The sequence below is a fragment of the Drosophila elegans genome, unplaced genomic scaffold (assembly GCF_018152505.1).
Source record: "Drosophila elegans isolate 14027-0461.03 unplaced genomic scaffold, ASM1815250v1 contig_520, whole genome shotgun sequence".
In the NCBI taxonomy this organism is placed as follows: Eukaryota; Metazoa; Arthropoda; class Insecta; order Diptera; family Drosophilidae; genus Drosophila; species Drosophila elegans.
In genome coordinates, this window is record NW_024545903.1 from 4,352,335 (window position 1) to 4,369,110 (window position 16,776).

At 42.6% G+C, this 16,776-nt stretch overlaps 2 protein-coding genes across 3 annotated transcripts; both read right to left on the bottom strand.

The window, feature by feature from the left end:
* Positions 1-9,136: 9,136 nt before the first annotated feature.
* LOC108145436 (angiotensin-converting enzyme) lies at positions 9,137-14,186 on the bottom strand. 2 transcript variants are annotated; one of them, XM_017270860.2, is made up of 6 exons: positions 14,080-14,186; positions 12,240-13,496; positions 9,809-10,026; positions 9,625-9,747; positions 9,389-9,567; positions 9,137-9,335 (listed from the first exon to the last, which is right to left on the bottom strand). In XM_017270860.2, the coding sequence occupies exons 1-6, from the start codon at positions 14,152-14,154 to the stop codon at positions 9,325-9,327; spliced, it is 1,863 nt and encodes a 620-aa protein (XP_017126349.1). In that variant the 5' UTR covers positions 14,155-14,186; the 3' UTR covers positions 9,137-9,324. The 2 variants fall into 2 exon arrangements, with proteins under 2 accessions (XP_017126349.1, XP_041565732.1); XM_041709798.1 differs by lacking the exons at positions 9,137-9,335; positions 9,389-9,567; positions 9,625-9,747; positions 9,809-10,026 and adding an exon at positions 12,049-12,184 and having other exon boundaries at positions 14,080-14,185.
* Positions 14,187-14,301: 115 nt separating this feature from the next.
* Positions 14,302-16,757, bottom strand: LOC108145434 (phenoloxidase 2). Its single transcript, XM_017270856.2, has 4 exons — positions 15,688-16,757; positions 15,533-15,628; positions 14,714-15,475; positions 14,302-14,656 (listed from the first exon to the last, which is right to left on the bottom strand). Exons 1-4 carry the CDS (start codon positions 16,669-16,671, stop codon positions 14,444-14,446), a joined length of 2,055 nt encoding a protein of 684 aa, XP_017126345.1. The 5' UTR covers positions 16,672-16,757; the 3' UTR covers positions 14,302-14,443.
* Positions 16,758-16,776: the final 19 nt, after the last annotated feature.

Sequence of the window (16,776 nt, forward strand, 5' to 3'; positions counted from 1 at the left end):
TTACTTACGGATCCAACAAAACGCCCCCCACAATGGTTCATCTGTTATCTGTTTGTGCCACTCGAGCGTTCAAGCCCATACAGTGGATACTTAACAATTCAACGTCAAGGCTGGACGGGGAAGCCTTGATCTTAAATCGGGGTGGTACGGGTTTTACCCGATACTAAAAAAGCGACGAGTGCCATGTGATGATTTTTGTGTCTCCCATGCCAGCGGAATGGCCTTTGGAAAACCGCAAGACGGTCAAAACATAGCATCCGCTGCCGCTTTCAGATGATGATGATTCATCCGGCATCGGCTTTTTTTTGGCGGATTTCTTCTATTTACTCTTGATTACCGCCCCTTGCTATTTAGCGGAGCTAAGAGTCCGTTTTGCTCTCGATTCGCACACGAATTGAAAGTGAAAGGAGCAGCGGCTGCGGCAGCATTTCTTCATCTGTATCTGCAGTCGCTGTTATTGCGCAAATGCACTGACAGAAATAAAATTACTCAAAGCAAAAAATATGGAGAAAAAAAATAAAAACAGGTAAACAATATTTATTAATGTAATTTATTGGTTATTGTTTTACAATGTAACTTTTTAAATCTTGATCTATTGCTTTTGCATTTCAAAATTAAATTAAATATGTGATTAATACGTGTTTTTTATAAAAGCATTTTTCTTAAATTTCTTAAAATAAAAAATTATTCAATACCCTTAAATATAGAACAAAATAAATCGATTTCAATAAGATTTCTTAAATTAAAATTGAATATTCAATATGCATTTTTGTTTCTTGTTTTAAATATAAATTTAATGTTAAGAATTAATTTAAATCAAAATGAAAAGGCATTAAGCTTAATGAACTTATCTGTAATTCTTTTTTTAAGTAAAGCAAATAACATATAAATTGGGGGAAAAAAACACAATTATGATTTGAACTATCTGTCATTTTAAATTTCAGTGCAAATTTCAAAAAAATGTTTTCTGTGTTATGTTGCTGTGGGGCATGGGCATGGGCATCGGCATCAGCATTGGCATTGGGATGGAGATTGGGGTGAAGCTGGGGCTTCGGACTGGGATTGGGATTGGGAATGGTGCGGGTGCTGTGCCGCGTGAACGCTTCAACTCCAACGCCAGCTGCTGGCGGATGCTTGCGACAGTTGGAAAGTGTTTGGCGCTTTGCTCTTTCCATTTCGTGTTTTAATTTTTTGCGGCCAGGGCAAATTTTTGCATACACTCTCAGTCACCGCCGCTGCTTCTGCTGCTGCTTATGCTGCTGGCAAGCAGCAGTCAGCAACCAACAACCAACAACCGCAAATTCGAGTAGCAATTGCTCTTAATTTCGTGTGGCACAATTTCCAAGGGGCAGCCGCAGCTTTTGGCTTTCTGGCCTGTCCACAATTATGAATATTCATTAATCGATGACAGGCATTTGGTTTGGTGTTTGGAATTCGCCGGCGCGATTTCTCTCCCCACACTACAGTGCCTGGCAGAAATCAGCAGCAACTGAAGCATCGCAAAAAACCAACATCAGCAATGAGGAAGTCGCAGTGCCTTTCCACACACCTCTGAAGAAAATGGCAAGCAAAAATCGATAATTGAAAAAATATTTGCGGGCAAAAATGCAAAACTGCGGCATTAGCATATATTTGCCCCAACAGGGTGTTGCGGGGTGTATCCGCTGGAGTGCAAGCACACCCTGTGTGCCACATACAGGAAAATATTCGCAAACGAGTATCGGCGCGGAGGCCTCGCGAATGCCATCATCACTTTCACCCAGAGGTGATATAATGGACGCAGCCCAGCGAGCCCATGACTACGTCACCAGCGCAACCAGCGCAACCAGCGCCACCAGATGCTCCTTCCTGAGCCATAAAACGAGATACGGGCACTAATCTGCGCCTCTTCCTTTAATGGCTGATGCTCGTTAAAATCTAATCGACCTGCAGACCGGAAAATGAATGTATTTGATGGTTAACAGTAGGATGTGTATACACAAACATAGAAACTAAGATATCTTTAAATACAAATATAAGAAATTTAAAATTTAAAATTTGTAACCACAAAAGTTTTATTTTAAAAAAAATTTGCAAATAAGGCCTGAGACTACAGTGTTGGACTCTTTGGTATAGAAATCAAACTGAAAAGCTTAGGGGTTATATTATTTAGTATTGAATTAATATTTAAACTTTAACACTGACTGTAGCTTATTTTCAAGAACTCTTATTAAAACTAAACTTTAATATTTATTGTTGTGTGTAGTAATGTGCTTAAGACCATTAAATAAAATAATTGGTTTGCCCGTTCGAAAACAAATTATTACACTGAATATTTACTAAACAATATAATATTAAAATCATAAACTTTTAGCAATCCAGGGCTTTTGTGGGTGGTGGAGTTCCATTAAACGAAGTGTAATGTCATGGCTATAAAGTGAATCCGACCTTCTGCGGTTCAATAAGATATGAATTTTTCTAATTGTGAAATTCGAATATAGCCAATTAATTGAATTCTTTTTTTTCTATTTTTTTTCTCCAATGGTTCTGTGGTTTTTACCAAACCCGTGATCGATTTTAGCACCCCCAAATCGATTTGCAAGTCCAAGAACAATGAGGCCCTGCCTGATCTAATCTAACTTTTGTTTAAGCGAATTTAGCACCACCATTCGATCGTTGCTAACGATTATCAATAACACCTTCTAATTCGATTAGCAAAGCTTGACAAATTGCCAATATTTAGTTAGCCCATTAGCAGATGTCGGTTGAGTTGGAAGATATAATAAATACCAGAACAGCTCAGCAACCAACCCAAAAGCCGAAATGAATGCAGGCAAAGGGGAGATTGCCAGAGACGCGTGGCTAGGATATTAAAAACTTTCCATTCCTGACTCGAGATGTCGAAAACAGAGCTGATCCGTCAATCACATATATACACAATACGAACATATATGTATCCCACTGCCAGGCAGTCATAAAGTCAATGGTTGTAGGGTCTGTGCCACGAGCCAAACTCGAACGCGAAATTCGCGGCAATTAGTGAGCTGTGGTGTAAAAGAGCAAAAACAAAATTAACGAATCTTAAATGCTCTTCATTACGAAAGAGTGGGCTTCCAACCACCGAATTACGAACAAATAAAAGTGTGTTGAATTGTATAATAAGAAGCTAAGATCATAAAACATTGAGTTTTTGGGGCTCAACATGCTTTTATTGTTTTTTTAATAATTTTTTGGAATATCAATAAAAAAATTAAACCATTTGGTGTAAGACTACGTTTTTAAATTGTTCAGTTGGAAAGGTATATTGTACAATCCCATGTACTTTTTCGCATGTTTCTTTTAATAATTTGGTTTGAGTATCAGTAAAAAATAAATCATTGGGTGTTAAACTACCTTTTTAAATTGTTCAGTTGGTTAAACGTTTCCAACATTCAATAATATAAAATGTTTTAACAATGGTGAACTTAAATTAATCAAATGGATATTTTATATAAAGATATATGATATCATTTTATATAAAGTAGATATCAAAGGCACAATAGATAAACTGCCATTGTTTCATTTAATAAGTCCCTAAGTTGTGTAATACACCTTTCCGAAGAGCAGCCAGAAATAAAACACCAGAAATGCCATAAATCAATTTTAGACGCGGTAGTCGAAAAAATGAAGAGGAAACAGAAGAAGTTCAAGCCAGCAGCTGCGGCTTTCCTCGATTGGGATTACCGAATGACATCTGCAAACAATTGACGGGGGATCGTAGAGCTGGAAATGTGCGACGGCATGAATAGGCGTTTAGATCTTTTTGTCTGCAGCTCTCCCTATCCCGACTCTTTCTGGTTTCTTTCTTTTCGCTAATTACACAATTGTCTCGGCAGAGCTTTTTCACATTTTTGTGTCATATGCGGGAAGAGCGAGGCTTATACAACCCAACACGCAGACTTCGATGGGGGGCATGCGTAACCGAGGGTGTTTCGGTGTATTTTCCTTTTGAAATATGACAAGAAATACCACATGACGAATGCGGGACCAGGCAAGACCATCCACTAACCGCTCGCTGAGCAGGCTAAAAGGCCCATCAAAGTAAAGTGCAAGAAATTACGTTGAGTTAACGTAATTGCCTGGCAGATGATATATGCAAAGCCATTTGGAAATGCGTTTAATTTGCACATTAGTGCGTGGGAGAGATCTGTCATTTCGTAAGCTTCGTATATGTACCGATGAGCGACCTAGAAAATTGCTCCATGCGCTCCATGACAATGCCAGATATTTCATAAGGCGCAAAATTGGCAATAAAATTGGTCCGTTTACAGCAATCGGCGAGCAAACAACCGTTTTTGGCAGCGGGCCAGGAAATTGACTTTTGGCCTATTAAAATACAATTCAAAACGGCAAGCGCTGGTGACTTTCATTCGAAGAGCTTTTCATAAATAGACGTTTCCTTATTGCAGCAGCCGCTCACTTCATCGCTCGATCTGGGGATCGATCGATCAGTTAGTCTGCTAATGCATCCACTTAATGGAAGTAACTCCAGTTGCAGGCTGCCAGGCGATTGGAAATTTAATCCGACCGGAGGCTAAACGGAACCCATCTGTGGCATCAAAGTGCAATCATTTTTTTTTTTAAGTGGCACAAGCCAAAAATACGAAAATAGATTCGGAGATGTTGGCAAAACAAAAAAAAAAGAGTAAGTAATCATTAAAAAGTAAAAGAAGTCAGCGCGTTCGCCGCAACGAAAAGGAAAGTAAAATTAATTTTTTTTCGGCTTTTCAAGAGACGCCCGCTGCCCGATCGCCGATCGCTCTTTAGCCATTTTTTGGCGATGATGTCAACATAATTTCTCCACCTACACAGCAGGCCATCCATCCATCCCGTTCGATCCCACCTCTCTCTCTCTCTCTTCTCTACTTTTTTTGACCCCTGTCGTCGCTGCGTGATTGTGGACTTTAATTTAAGGCGAGCACGCGCTTACGTAAGTCAAAACGTGGCCAAGACGACCCCAGATTGAGGTTCGTGTCTTAAGTCTTTTGTTTTTGCAGGAAGCGTAAGCTCCCTCATTTCCATGATAAATACTCGTACATTCTGAACAATATTCGGCGTGCGGTGCAGATAATGATCCCCCGGCCCCGAAAAAGAGATGCAACAAATGATAATTATGGCCGCGCCATATCATTTTATGTTATTGTAGTCGCACCGAAGAAAGGTTAACGCAGTGAAAAGAGCAAAGTCAACCGCCTGCAGGGCCCGCCAGCTTCCAGCGTCCAGCGGTGCGTATACATAATGCTCAGCCGACATTCGCATTTGTTGCTGTAACATTTTATTGCTTTTTATTCGACTGCGCTGCCATCATCACAGCGCGCGTCATAATATACATAATTTCTTAATTGCTTGGGGTCAGCTCTCGAACGGATGGATAGATGGATGGATGGATGCTTGCTTGGTTTGTTATGGCTGATTGCTTCTTCTGTTTTTTCCCTCTTTTCGTTTTCGTTTTCGTTTTTCCCATTTTTTTTGCTTTTCATCTTTTTTGGGGCGCCACGCTGCGGCAGCTGGATAAGACTCAGCATGGGATTTCGTCAAATAATCATAATTTTTGCGCGAGCGCGTGACGTTGATGGTGATCTGCAGTTTCTTCCTCAGCTCAGCTCGGCCCGAGCTGATCTTTCTGCAACAGCCTGATATTTCAACTCATCGTCCGCAATCGTTATGAAAGTTGGAGCCGAATTATAATTACCATACAGCAGGACTCAAGTAATCGATGAGCAAAGTCTCATAAGGGGAATTAACCTTGGCAAAATGATTTAAACTTTTGTCTATAAATTTTTGGGAAACTTTAAGAGGACAACTGTGACTACCTGTTCACTATATTTCAAATCCCATTTCTCACTTCTAAGCGAATAGAAAAATTAAATAAAAAAATAAAATAAATTAAAAAATTGAGAAGAAAATTACATGTTTCAACCAATAGTTTTTCGGCCAAAGATCCACTACTTTCAAAATTTTCTAGCTCTAGCACTTAATTGACGAAAACAAATTTATAAAAATCAATTGAGTCATTGAAAGTTAAAATTGTTTTGATATTATAATTGAATAAGTAAGTTTAGTACCTCGCACTTCCTTGACCTGAACGATTTCTCCGACTCTTTTTTAACAGATCCTCCTCATAAGCCCACTTTTGGCTCTATTGTTTTTTCTTTTGGTCTTTTGCCAATCTGAACTTGACAATGGACTCACGTAACAAAGCCATTTGTGGGTCTTATTCCCTGCTCCCATGCTCCCAATCCCCGCTCACACAATATGCTAAAACTATTCTCCTCTAATTCAACGCTCTTTTGTGCTGGACTTAAGCCGAATTTCGTTTATATTTGCTCACTCGTTCGTTTGTTTAAATATTTGCCACCAACGTGCCTGATGAATATGTAAACAAGATTCGCGTATAACACTCACATACCCCTACACATGTACCGAACTTGTTAACGAGTGCTCATATATGGGGATTTACTTTTTGGGTTAATGCTGATGTGAATGCATCTGCTGATGGGCAATTTAAAAAAGTTCACCAAATTGTCTGACATCGACATGCAAATTTCATTTAACTTGTTTTCCCTTTGCGGTTTCCGTTTCGGCTCTTTTCTCCGTCCACACAGCATTCCCATAACCGTATATCTATGCATAATTTGGACACTTAAGTCTTTATACTCTCCCACAAGGGGCTGTGCCAATTTGAGCCGGAGATTTGCAACGTAAAATGGTAAGATGCTGTAATTAAATACTAATACATTTTCAAAGTCAGAAATAATAATATATATATTGAGCTGTGAAATTTCGCTTGGTTTAAGCATCACAACAATTGAAATAAAAATAACAAAAAAAAAATAAATTATTTGTTACAAACAATATGTTTTTATTATATGAAAATAAAGCATTTTCAGATAAGTAAACTGTAAACTTTTTTAAGATTTGGAAGACTTTAAGAAATTTAAAAATGATTTTCAGTGACCTTATGGGGGCACCAAAGCTAAGAAGGGTGAAAGCTACATAATGAAAATAAAAATTGATTTATTTATTTTTATTGAAAAGAGCATATCAAGTTTCGGCTGTGAGTTCTTGTTGGTTTAGGTAACTGCTTGCATAAAGGCAAGCGAAATACCTGGATGACGGCGTGGGTGCCTTTCACTCAACTCCGTTTTGGGGACGGACGGGTGGCGTGCCATGTCAAAGTTGGATTCGGATTCGTATTCGGATGTGGATCCGAGTCGAGTGTGCTGCCCCTGCTTTTGCTGCAGCTGGAAATGATTCAATTTCACGGCCATTCATTCCACAGTGAATGCGCGGCCACCGCAATTTGGCGCAATTAGCAGAAGGCAGCAGGCAGACGGCATTCGAAAGACTCGAAAGACTGACAGCCAAGCAGGCGGCACGCAATGCATTTGCCCATTTGCCGCGGACGCCCCCACCCGAAAGCGAAAAGGAAATCCAGTCGAGGGAAAAGCACTCGTCCAACTAAATGAGGAACGCCCGCTGAGGGAATGCCCAGAAGGGGAGGCGATGGCAATGGTGATGACGATGGCGATGGCGATGGCGGTGGCCAGCCACCGACCTTGCCGCCCGCGATTGCTCCACAATTCGTCGGGCTTGGACTCTGTCTTGGCTAATGACCACCGCTTGGAAGCAGGCAGAACCGCTGACCTTTCGCCAGTCGCAGAGCGAGTGAAGCGTGGCAGCTGCAAGTCGCCAAATCCGGCATCTTAGCTTAAAGCCCAATGGGTTGTACCCTAAATTTTTATAATAATAAATAAACTAACCCCTTCTTAGAGACCAAGAAAAAAATATTTTAAATTTATAACACTACAGAATTTATTTTAAAATATTTTAACCTGGAAACCATTAACCTTAAACACTTATAGGTGCAATAATCATATATTTTAGTATGAAACGGAAAGTAAACGCAAACTCTAACCTATTCTAATTTATTTTTAAAATAATTGTATTTATAATATTCGTATTGAAATAACAATCAATTTATTATATACACTTAAAATAATACATAATAATTTGAACAATATTAATATCATAATAAATGAAGTCTGTTGTTAATATTTGTTTTTATTGTTATAGCCGCCAAATATATTTCTAAACAATCGTTATATATAAAGAGTCAAATTTATAAATAAAAAAACCCATTACTACCACGGTTTTCTTCAATTTGAAAATGTAAAATATATTAGTTAAATAACATAGGATCAAATATTCTGTAGGTATTACCATGAATTTTAAATGTCATTTCTTAAAAAGTAAATTTATTTTTTAATATTCGTACATTAAAAACTGATAACCAATTTCATTGGTATGCCCAGCAGGGTTAAGGGAAGTGTATCTGTGCGGGCAAAATACTGATCGTCATCTAGTCTGGTGACAACCACCGCAAGAGTGGCTCAGTCGGATGTAGATGTGGATGTGGAGGTTGTCGGTGGATGTGGCCAGTGGCCGGTGGATGCAATCAAGCGGCGAACGCACAACTAGCTGCGGTGCGCTTGGATGGACTTCAAACCGGAGGACAGTCTCTCGGCTTCGGGTTGTGACACTTTAACGCAGACAAAGCAACATTTCGAGGGCTCTTGGACTCTTGGAGGTTGCAACGCAGTCGCCACCGATTATTTGTGGTACAACACGATGGAAACTAAAAGGAAAAGTCGATGCTGCCCGCAGCCGGAACCGATTTTCCGCCTGACTGGTAGAGAGTTGGGAAATTCTCAAAATCTTTAGAATAGATTGGAAACAAAACGGCTTTTGTCAAAACAATAAAACAATAAAACAATCTTATGTTTCAGTCTTCGTTTAGTCCCACTTTTTATTTTAAGTTTCCCTTAGTGCCCGCCAATTAATGATAAATATATTAAACCAAAGCAAAACATATTCAAATAAGCTTTCTTTGAATAACATTTAAGTGTTAACCTTACTTTACTGGCCACAAATTAATGTTAGTAATATATGATATTCAACTGTAATTTGGTGCACATAAAATTTGAATCCAATGGTTTTTGCGCCCAAGTAGTTCCTACTTCCATCTCCCTCTAACTCACTTTTTCGCGCATCTAGCCACCACCATACAAGATAAGGAACGTGCGAATGAGACAACCGATTATTAATAACCGTTTCATTGATTAAACCGATTCGCGGCAGTGTTGCAAAATGCTTTTATTTAAGCAGTTACAAATTCAAATTCAAATTTAAAAACAGTGGAAAAATATTTTTATGTAAGCAGCTTTTACAAATTTGGCAACAGTATATTGCATATTTTTGTACGCAAACTAAATTGGCTTCTTTGAAAGCTGTACTTCGCACTGCTTAAACAATTTCTGTAAAGAAAAAAGAGTATAAAATGGAAACCTTTAATAGTATTGAAACATACTTTTCTTGGTGGCAGTCCATCCAATTTTGGAATTTGCGTCCTTATTATACTTTTTAAGCCAATCCAGAACGGGCTGATAGTATTCCAACAGCGCCAGGCTACTAAGTCCATTATTATTGGGCAGTATTTTACCAAGAACCTCTTTCCAGGGTTTGGTAGAACCTAAGGACATCATGGATCTGGGAAAAAAGAAGCTGTCGTTGTATTTAAGTCTTAACGGAATCTTAAAAACTCACTTTAAATCGTTGCCCACCGCCAGACTGCCGTAGAAATCGCAGTTGTGCAGCGGTCCCCTGCTGTAACTTTTCTTGCAAAACTCCCGATAGATCTGATATCCCAGAATCTCGGAAATGAATTTCCTAAAATATAAAATTGGAAATTAAATACTTTCGTTTTGGCTGCAAAGTAAATGATACTTACTGAGTCTGGAAGCTCTGGTCAATGTTCACGTAGAATTTGTAGGGAAAATCTATGGCTCCTTCCGACCGATCCGAGGGTGGTTCAATTCCGGCATGTTGCTCCATCAGTCGCCAGTAGTGTTTATTCACAGTGTCCATGTCCACTGTATCGTTAAGAAGGTCATGCATCACCTTGGTATGCACATAGTACAGTGGAATGCTAAGAATCGTGTGGATTGCCTGAAATTAAAGACAATTTAAAATGTGATTGTATTCCATAGCTCCTTTAAATATTAGCAATATAACAAATAGTTCATTAATTTAATAATTGTTTTAAAATGATTAGGGGATTCTCTTTAATTAGACGTACAGCCATAGGAGTGACTGTTTTGTATAGTTGGCGACCTATACTACCCAACCACAAACGGTTTGGAAAAATAAATTAAGTTTTGTTGCAAAAACAGATTTTTAAAAATCGATTTTTTAAAAAAATTAATTTTTGAACCAATTTTTGCATTTTTGATAAAATTAGACGTACAGCCATAGGAGTGACTGTTTTGTATAGTTGGCGACCTATACTACCCAACACAATCGGTTTAGAAAAATAAATTAAGTTTTGTTGCAAAAACAGATTTTTAAAAATCGATTTTTTGACGAAATTAATTTTATGACCAACTTTTGTATTTTTAATAAGGGTGGGGGTCATAAATTTTCCAAAATTTTGAAAATCTGAAAAATTTTTAACTGCGAATGCCATTTGATAGGCAATTTAATGGCGAATTCAGCGATGTATGCCATTCCAACATTTGACTATTACTTATCAGCGTTTTGATAGAAAAACTGATTTTTTAGGGTTTTTTTTAGGTTTTTGGAGACTTGTCAAAAAACAAAATCCGAAAGAGTCTTTTCGTTGTAACTTGGACAAACTTAGACGTACAGCCATAGGAGTGACTGTTTCGTATAGTTGGCGACCTATACTACCCAACCACAATCGGTTTAGAAAATAAATTAAGTTTTGTTGCAAAAACAGATTTTTAAAAATCGATTTTTTGAAGAAATTCATTTGATGACCAATTTTTGCATTTTTTATAAGGGTGGGGGTCATCAATTTTTTCAAAATTTTGAAAATCTGAAAAATTTTTAACTGCGAATGCCACTTGATAGGCAATTTAATGACGAATTCAGCGATGTATGACATTCCAACATTTGAATATTACTTATCAGCGTTTTGATAGAAAAACTGATTTTATAGGGGTTTTTTTAGGTTTTTGGAGATATGTCAAAAAACAAAATCCGAAAGAGTCTTTTCGTTGTAACTTGGACAAAATAAGACGTACAGCCAAGGGAGTGACTGTTTTGTATAGTTGGCGACCTATACTACCCAACCACAATAGGTTTAGAAAAACAAATTAAGTTTTGTTGCAAAAACAGATTTTTAAAAATCGATTTTTTGAAGAAATTAATTTTATGACCAATTTTTGCATTTTAGATGATGGTGGGGGTCATCAATTTTTTCAAAAATTTGAAAATCTGAAAACAACATTTGACTATTACTTCTCAGCGTTTTGATAGAAAAACTGATTTTATAGGGGTTTTTTTAGGTTTTTGGAGATATGTCAAAAAACAAAATCCGAAAGAGTCCCATTTACAATCGGTTTAGAAAAATGTTTAACTGCGATGGCTGTTTGATTGGCAATTTAATGACGAATTCTGCGATGTACAGGGTTGCCCATATTCGACGGACCCATCTGACGACGCCATAACTTTTGACAGAGATGCCAGATCGCTTAATGACATACCGCGTTTGAAGCGTCAGTCCAAGCAGATTTTTACCATGGAACAATACACGCCACGCGAGAGTCATCGAAATGGCCGAAGATGACGATCAATTTTGGAACAAAATTATCATGTTCGATGAAGCCCATTTCACATTGAATGGGACCGTAAATAAGCAAAAAAAAGCCACCGAGTTCGCCCGATTTGACGCCGCCTGACTTCTTCTTGTGGGGATATTTGAAGTCAAAGGTTTACGTTAACAAGCCAAGGACCCTAGAAGAGCTCAAGGACAACATTCGTGAAGAAATAGCCGCTATTCCGGCCGAAATGTTGGCGAAAACGATGGAGAATGCTGCAAAAAGGGCACAATACGCCATCAACGCCAGAGGCGGCCATTTGAAAGATATCATATTCAAAAATTGATGTAAACAAATCCACTTGGAACAAATTAACTGATTAAGATTGCCAACCGCCAAATTTTTATTTTTTTCTTTGATTTTTAAAAAAAAAACATGGGTCCGTCGAATATGGGCAACCCTGTATGACATTTCATGTTTTGACTATTGTTTCTCAGTCAAATTTGGCTAATGCATTTAAAAGCCTCTTGAAATTCTTCGTTCTGCTAAATTCCGGATTTAAATTAGACTTGAGTTTTCGGAAACAAAAAGGGCACTCACCATTCGGAAGAGCCGACTCATTAGGGCCGTCTCGCTGAGCGTCGTTTTGGCCAGACGGCGTCCAGTTAGATGGGCCGGAGCCGATGCGGACAGGACCACAGCCTCGCCCACGGCGAACTCCAGGTTGTAGGCCTTGAAGTAGTACGAGGGCAGGTGGCTCTTCTGCTGCGCATAGTACACCCTGGCCATGTGGCTGTGGTACTGCATCAGCTTCCGGAAGCTGACCTTCTCGCAATACATGAGGTAAACGTGCGGGGTGAGGTCGAAGATGGAGGGCCGGCAGTCGTCGTTGGGACTGTCCTGGTTGGGCTCCTTCAGCTGGTTCTTGTGAAACTCGGCGGACAGCGACTCGAAGCCCAGCGAAGTGTAGAAGTTCTCCGATTCGTTGACCATGGCCTTGGCACTCAGGTGCTTGACGAACTCATCGAACTCCGGCAACTGGTCACGCGGGTAGTACTGCTCCAGGATGCTGCCACCTGCCCAGACCTGCTCCAGAACCTGCTGCAGCAGGTGATCCGGTATGGGTCCATTGGGACTCACCACCTCGCCGCCGTACTTCCGGTGCAGTTCCTGGCGCACGAAGGCGTGCAGTTGCTGATAGGCGGGACGCAGCTCCACCATTGCCTGCTCCATCTGCTGCAGCATTTCCTGGCTGTCGTAGCGGTACCACAGCTTATGGACCGGCACCTCCAGGATCTTTGCCGCCCGTTGATAGGACTGCACTATGGTGTAGAAGTTGAGCGAGGCCCACAGCTGGTTCTTCTCGCGCCACGCCTCCCAGTAGTACTTGAGCTCGTCGGCATCCCGGCTGGTCTGCACGATCTTCTGGATGTCCGGGAAGTAAGCCAGCGCACTGTCGTCCTCGTTGGGCATATTGGCCCCGCCCAGGTACGGCTCGATGTCCTTGTCCGTGGACAGCGTCTGCAGGGCGGCCAGGTTCATCTGAACGGACGAGAAGTAGTCGTCGCCCAACACGAACAAATCGCCCGCGGTGCGCAGCTCCTGCAGAGCAAGCTTCGTCTCCGGATCGCCAATCCTGTCCAGATTAAATCCGGCCGCCTGGCGCGAGATGCTCACCAGCTCCTCGGCAATGCGCTTCACATTGTTCAGCTTGGAGAACAGTGCTTCGAAGTCCTCCTCGTTGTTCGCCGAATATGTTTCGCCGGCGATCTCGTTGTACAACTTGTAGTAGCGACCACTCGATTGATTCACAAACGTCTTGGCCTCGAGGTCAAAGTTGGCATCCGCATATGCGCACTTAAATAGGAATTAAGACATTGAATTATAATTGTTCATAGCAATACTCAGTGCTCATTGCGATCGTTATCAAAGACTGAGCTTTTGATAAAACAATACAAAGTTAAAATAATACAATTTCATTAGCAAAAGTATTTTTAAAAATTGATTATAAATAAATTCTTTGCTTGTTATCTTTATCTTCACTTTTTCCCTTTTTTTAAGTCTTTAACCCTTTTTCCTCGAATAGTTTGTAAAACATCCCTTTATTGTTAGGAAGTAATAGATTTATAATTAACATTTTGAATGTTTAATAACTAAACAATAACCCATCATTATTTATTTGAAAATTGTTATTCGTTACTTCTGTTATTCTTCTGTTTATTATTTTCACTTTTCGTATGGGTAGTTGTCAGCTCCAAAGCTATATAAGCGTTGAAAAAAACAATGAAATTAATATGTAATGCAAAAACTTGTTTCATTGAAAATCACTTCAACTTTTTTCAGCTACGCAATAAGATGCGTTGGAATGTATTTTAAAATCAATGTTTTCTGAGAGATCTTAGCACGGAATCAAAGATTATTTAATCGCAACCATGCTTACGGCAATGCCCACTATCAGTAGTAGGAGCAGCGGCAGGCTCATCTCCTCTGGAATCGGTTTCACTTTCGCACTCATCAACGGATCTGCTCGAACTGAGCCGCCTTTCGCCGTGAAGCCAGCATTTAAAGCCGCCACCGGGGGCGATTGATAAGCGCAATCAGCGAGAGATTCCGATTCCCGCCCATGGGAGGCCAGGCCACAATAATTGAGCACACAAGTTGCTTTGTGGAATGTCTGGTTCGTGATGTCTTGTTTATTAAGCGCCTCAATAAAAATGCAATAGATTGCTAAGAGTTATATATCTAGTGGGCAAGGTCATCAAATCGGGTCAGGGCGTCGAAGTGTGGATCAGCAGGAGCGGATTCTAGTTCTGGCGCTGAACGGTGCGGTTCTCGTGGCGCACGTTCACGTCCACGATGCTCATGTTGGGTGTGAGGAAGTTGACCAGACGATCGACTCCCGTGCGGGGCAGTCTATCGAAGGGGTAGCCCATGGACTGGCGATCCGGATACAGGCGATCGCGAACGCCGCAGTAAGAGGCAGCATCGCTGCAGCGGCCCACCAACTGCTGGTCAACCTACATGACAAAGGGAAAGGCTTAGCTCAGGATGGCATCATTAGATTGCACACTTACCCTGTCGTTCTCGTAGTTGGACACCATAATGAAGAGCACGCAGGGCAGACCCTCGGGCAGGCCCTTCGGCACCAGCATGTGGTTGGGCCAGCCGCAGCCGCAGAAGTTGAACTCCAGCTCCTCCGGCGAGCCGGCAGTCGGGCGATTGGCATCCAGGTTGCGGAACGTGCGTTCGAACGGAATGGTCACACTCGACTCCGTGGAACGACGGCGTATGGTGTTGGGTCCGGGGTTCAGCGAAGCCACAAACTTGTCCAGCTCGACCATCATGCCGCGCTGGTCCCGCATCAGCATGGGCTGGCCACGCTCGTCGTTCTTGGGCGCCATGAAGATGCGCACGTAGCCGAAGCGCTGGGCTCCGCTGTCGTTGTTCACACTGATGGTGTAGGTGAAGGGCAAGTGCTGCAGATGGGTGAACCGGGCGAAGACGTTGCCGCGGGGCAGGAAGTCGAAGCCGCGCGACATGTCCACGTCCGACTGCTGCCAGAAGGTGGTCAGCGTGTTGGGCTGCCCCCCATTGGTGTCCACCTGGATGCCCGTGATCGAGACGCCCGAGTAGTTCAGCTGGGTGTCCGTGTACGCAGGCAGGCGCGACTTGTGCTCCTGGAAGATGCGGTCGATGTACGAGTGCCACTTGTAGAAGACCGGGTCCCTCATCGCCGTGGACACATCGCCCATCACGCCGAAGGACTCCAGGTGCTTGCTGGTCGGGTCGTGGGCGTACGAGATGAAGGTGTGTCCGTTGTTGTGCAGGTCACCATACTGGGGGGTGAAAGCGTTAAGTATATCTAATCCAAATAAAGAACCAAGCGGTATTACCAGCACACGATTGGGCGAAAGAATGGAGGCCTCAATCATGTTGCCCAGGGTATCAATTCCCGTAGCCTCGTCCAAGGCAACGCGGTTGCCACGCTCCTGGAAACAAGAGCAAATCATTTGAGACCACCCCTAGGCGAAGCCAAGCCACTACTCACGTCCAGGACAAAGCCCTGATGGATGGCCTCATAGATGCGATCGCGCCAGCGCTCCAGATCGCCGATTTCCACATTCAGCTGGTCCGCCTCCCGGTTGAGATCGCTCAGCTTGGTGCCCTCGAAGCGGGGCGGCCAGGCGCGACTGGCCACCAGGGAGTCCATCTTGGGGAAGTAGCCCTCGGCAATGGGGTCGCGCAGGTTGTTGAAGGGCAGCACTCGGGCCAGGTTGTTGCTGAACCGCTCCAGGTTGTAGCGGGCAATCACCTGCTGGTGCATATAGTAGAAGAGCTCGCCGCGACGATCCTTGTTAACGATGCTGCGATCGGCAGCCTCGAAGGGGTAAACCAAATGCCAGTGCCAGTGGTGGAGGTTGATGCCCAGGTCCTCGCGGAAGTACCACAGCCGGTGCTCGGGGTCCAGGTCGGAGGCGGTGTAGTCCCTGGGAATGGTAATGGGCATCCGCGAGCCCGGCTGCACCACAAAGGACTCCTCCCGCATCTGGCGAATCACCTGCGAGTCGATGAAGCGGTCCGGGAAGGTCTGCGAGAAGGAGGGCAGGTCCAGGCCCTGGGTGTCCGGACGATGGAGCAGGGCCACCGATAGGGCGTAGTTGAAGAGCACCGGGTTGAGGCGGTCCCTGGCGTACACGGCCACACTCTGCAGGTCGTCCACAGAGCGCATGTTCATGAAGATGTCGATCAGACGGCCGGCGATCCGGCGGTGCTTGGGCAGGAACAGCGAGAACTGCTCGTCACGGCCCAGCGACATGGGGATCCGCAGGTCGGGAATGGAGATGTCCCGCACCGGGATGCGCTGCTCCACCTTGTCGCCCACGCGGCTCTGCACCTCGTTGCTGATCGGGCGGTAGCGGTCGGTCAGGAAGGAGTCGGGCACATCGAACACGGTCACCCTCTTGCCCTTGTCCATGAACACGGGCTCGGTGGGATGGTCGAAGAGCAGCAGGAGATTCTTCTTGTCGGCCATTTCAAAGGTGGTTGGTAGGTAGTTTGCTGGATCTCTCGAAGGAAACTTACTGAGTGAATGTCACTTCACAACTGTGACTATCCACTGGGAATAGCTGGGCTTTTA

Coding starts and splice junctions, on each gene's coding strand:
- LOC108145436 (XM_017270860.2), bottom strand. CDS start 14,154: ATGAGTGCGAAAGTGAAACCGATTCCAGAGGAGATGAGCCTGCCGCTG. Junction 13,497..14,079: donor TACTGATAGTGGGCATTGCC/GTAAGCATGGTT, acceptor TTCCTATTTAAG/TGCGCATATGCGGATGCCAA. Junction 9,748..9,808: donor GACCAGAGCTTCCAGACTCA/GTAAGTATCATT, acceptor TTTATATTTTAG/GAAATTCATTTCCGAGATTC.
- LOC108145434 (XM_017270856.2), bottom strand. CDS start 16,671: ATGGCCGACAAGAAGAATCTCCTGCTGCTCTTCGACCATCCCACCGAG. Junction 15,476..15,532: donor TTTCGCCCAATCGTGTGCTG/GTAATACCGCTT, acceptor TTCACCCCCCAG/TATGGTGACCTGCACAACAA. Junction 14,657..14,713: donor CCAACTACGAGAACGACAGG/GTAAGTGTGCAA, acceptor TTTGTCATGTAG/GTTGACCAGCAGTTGGTGGG.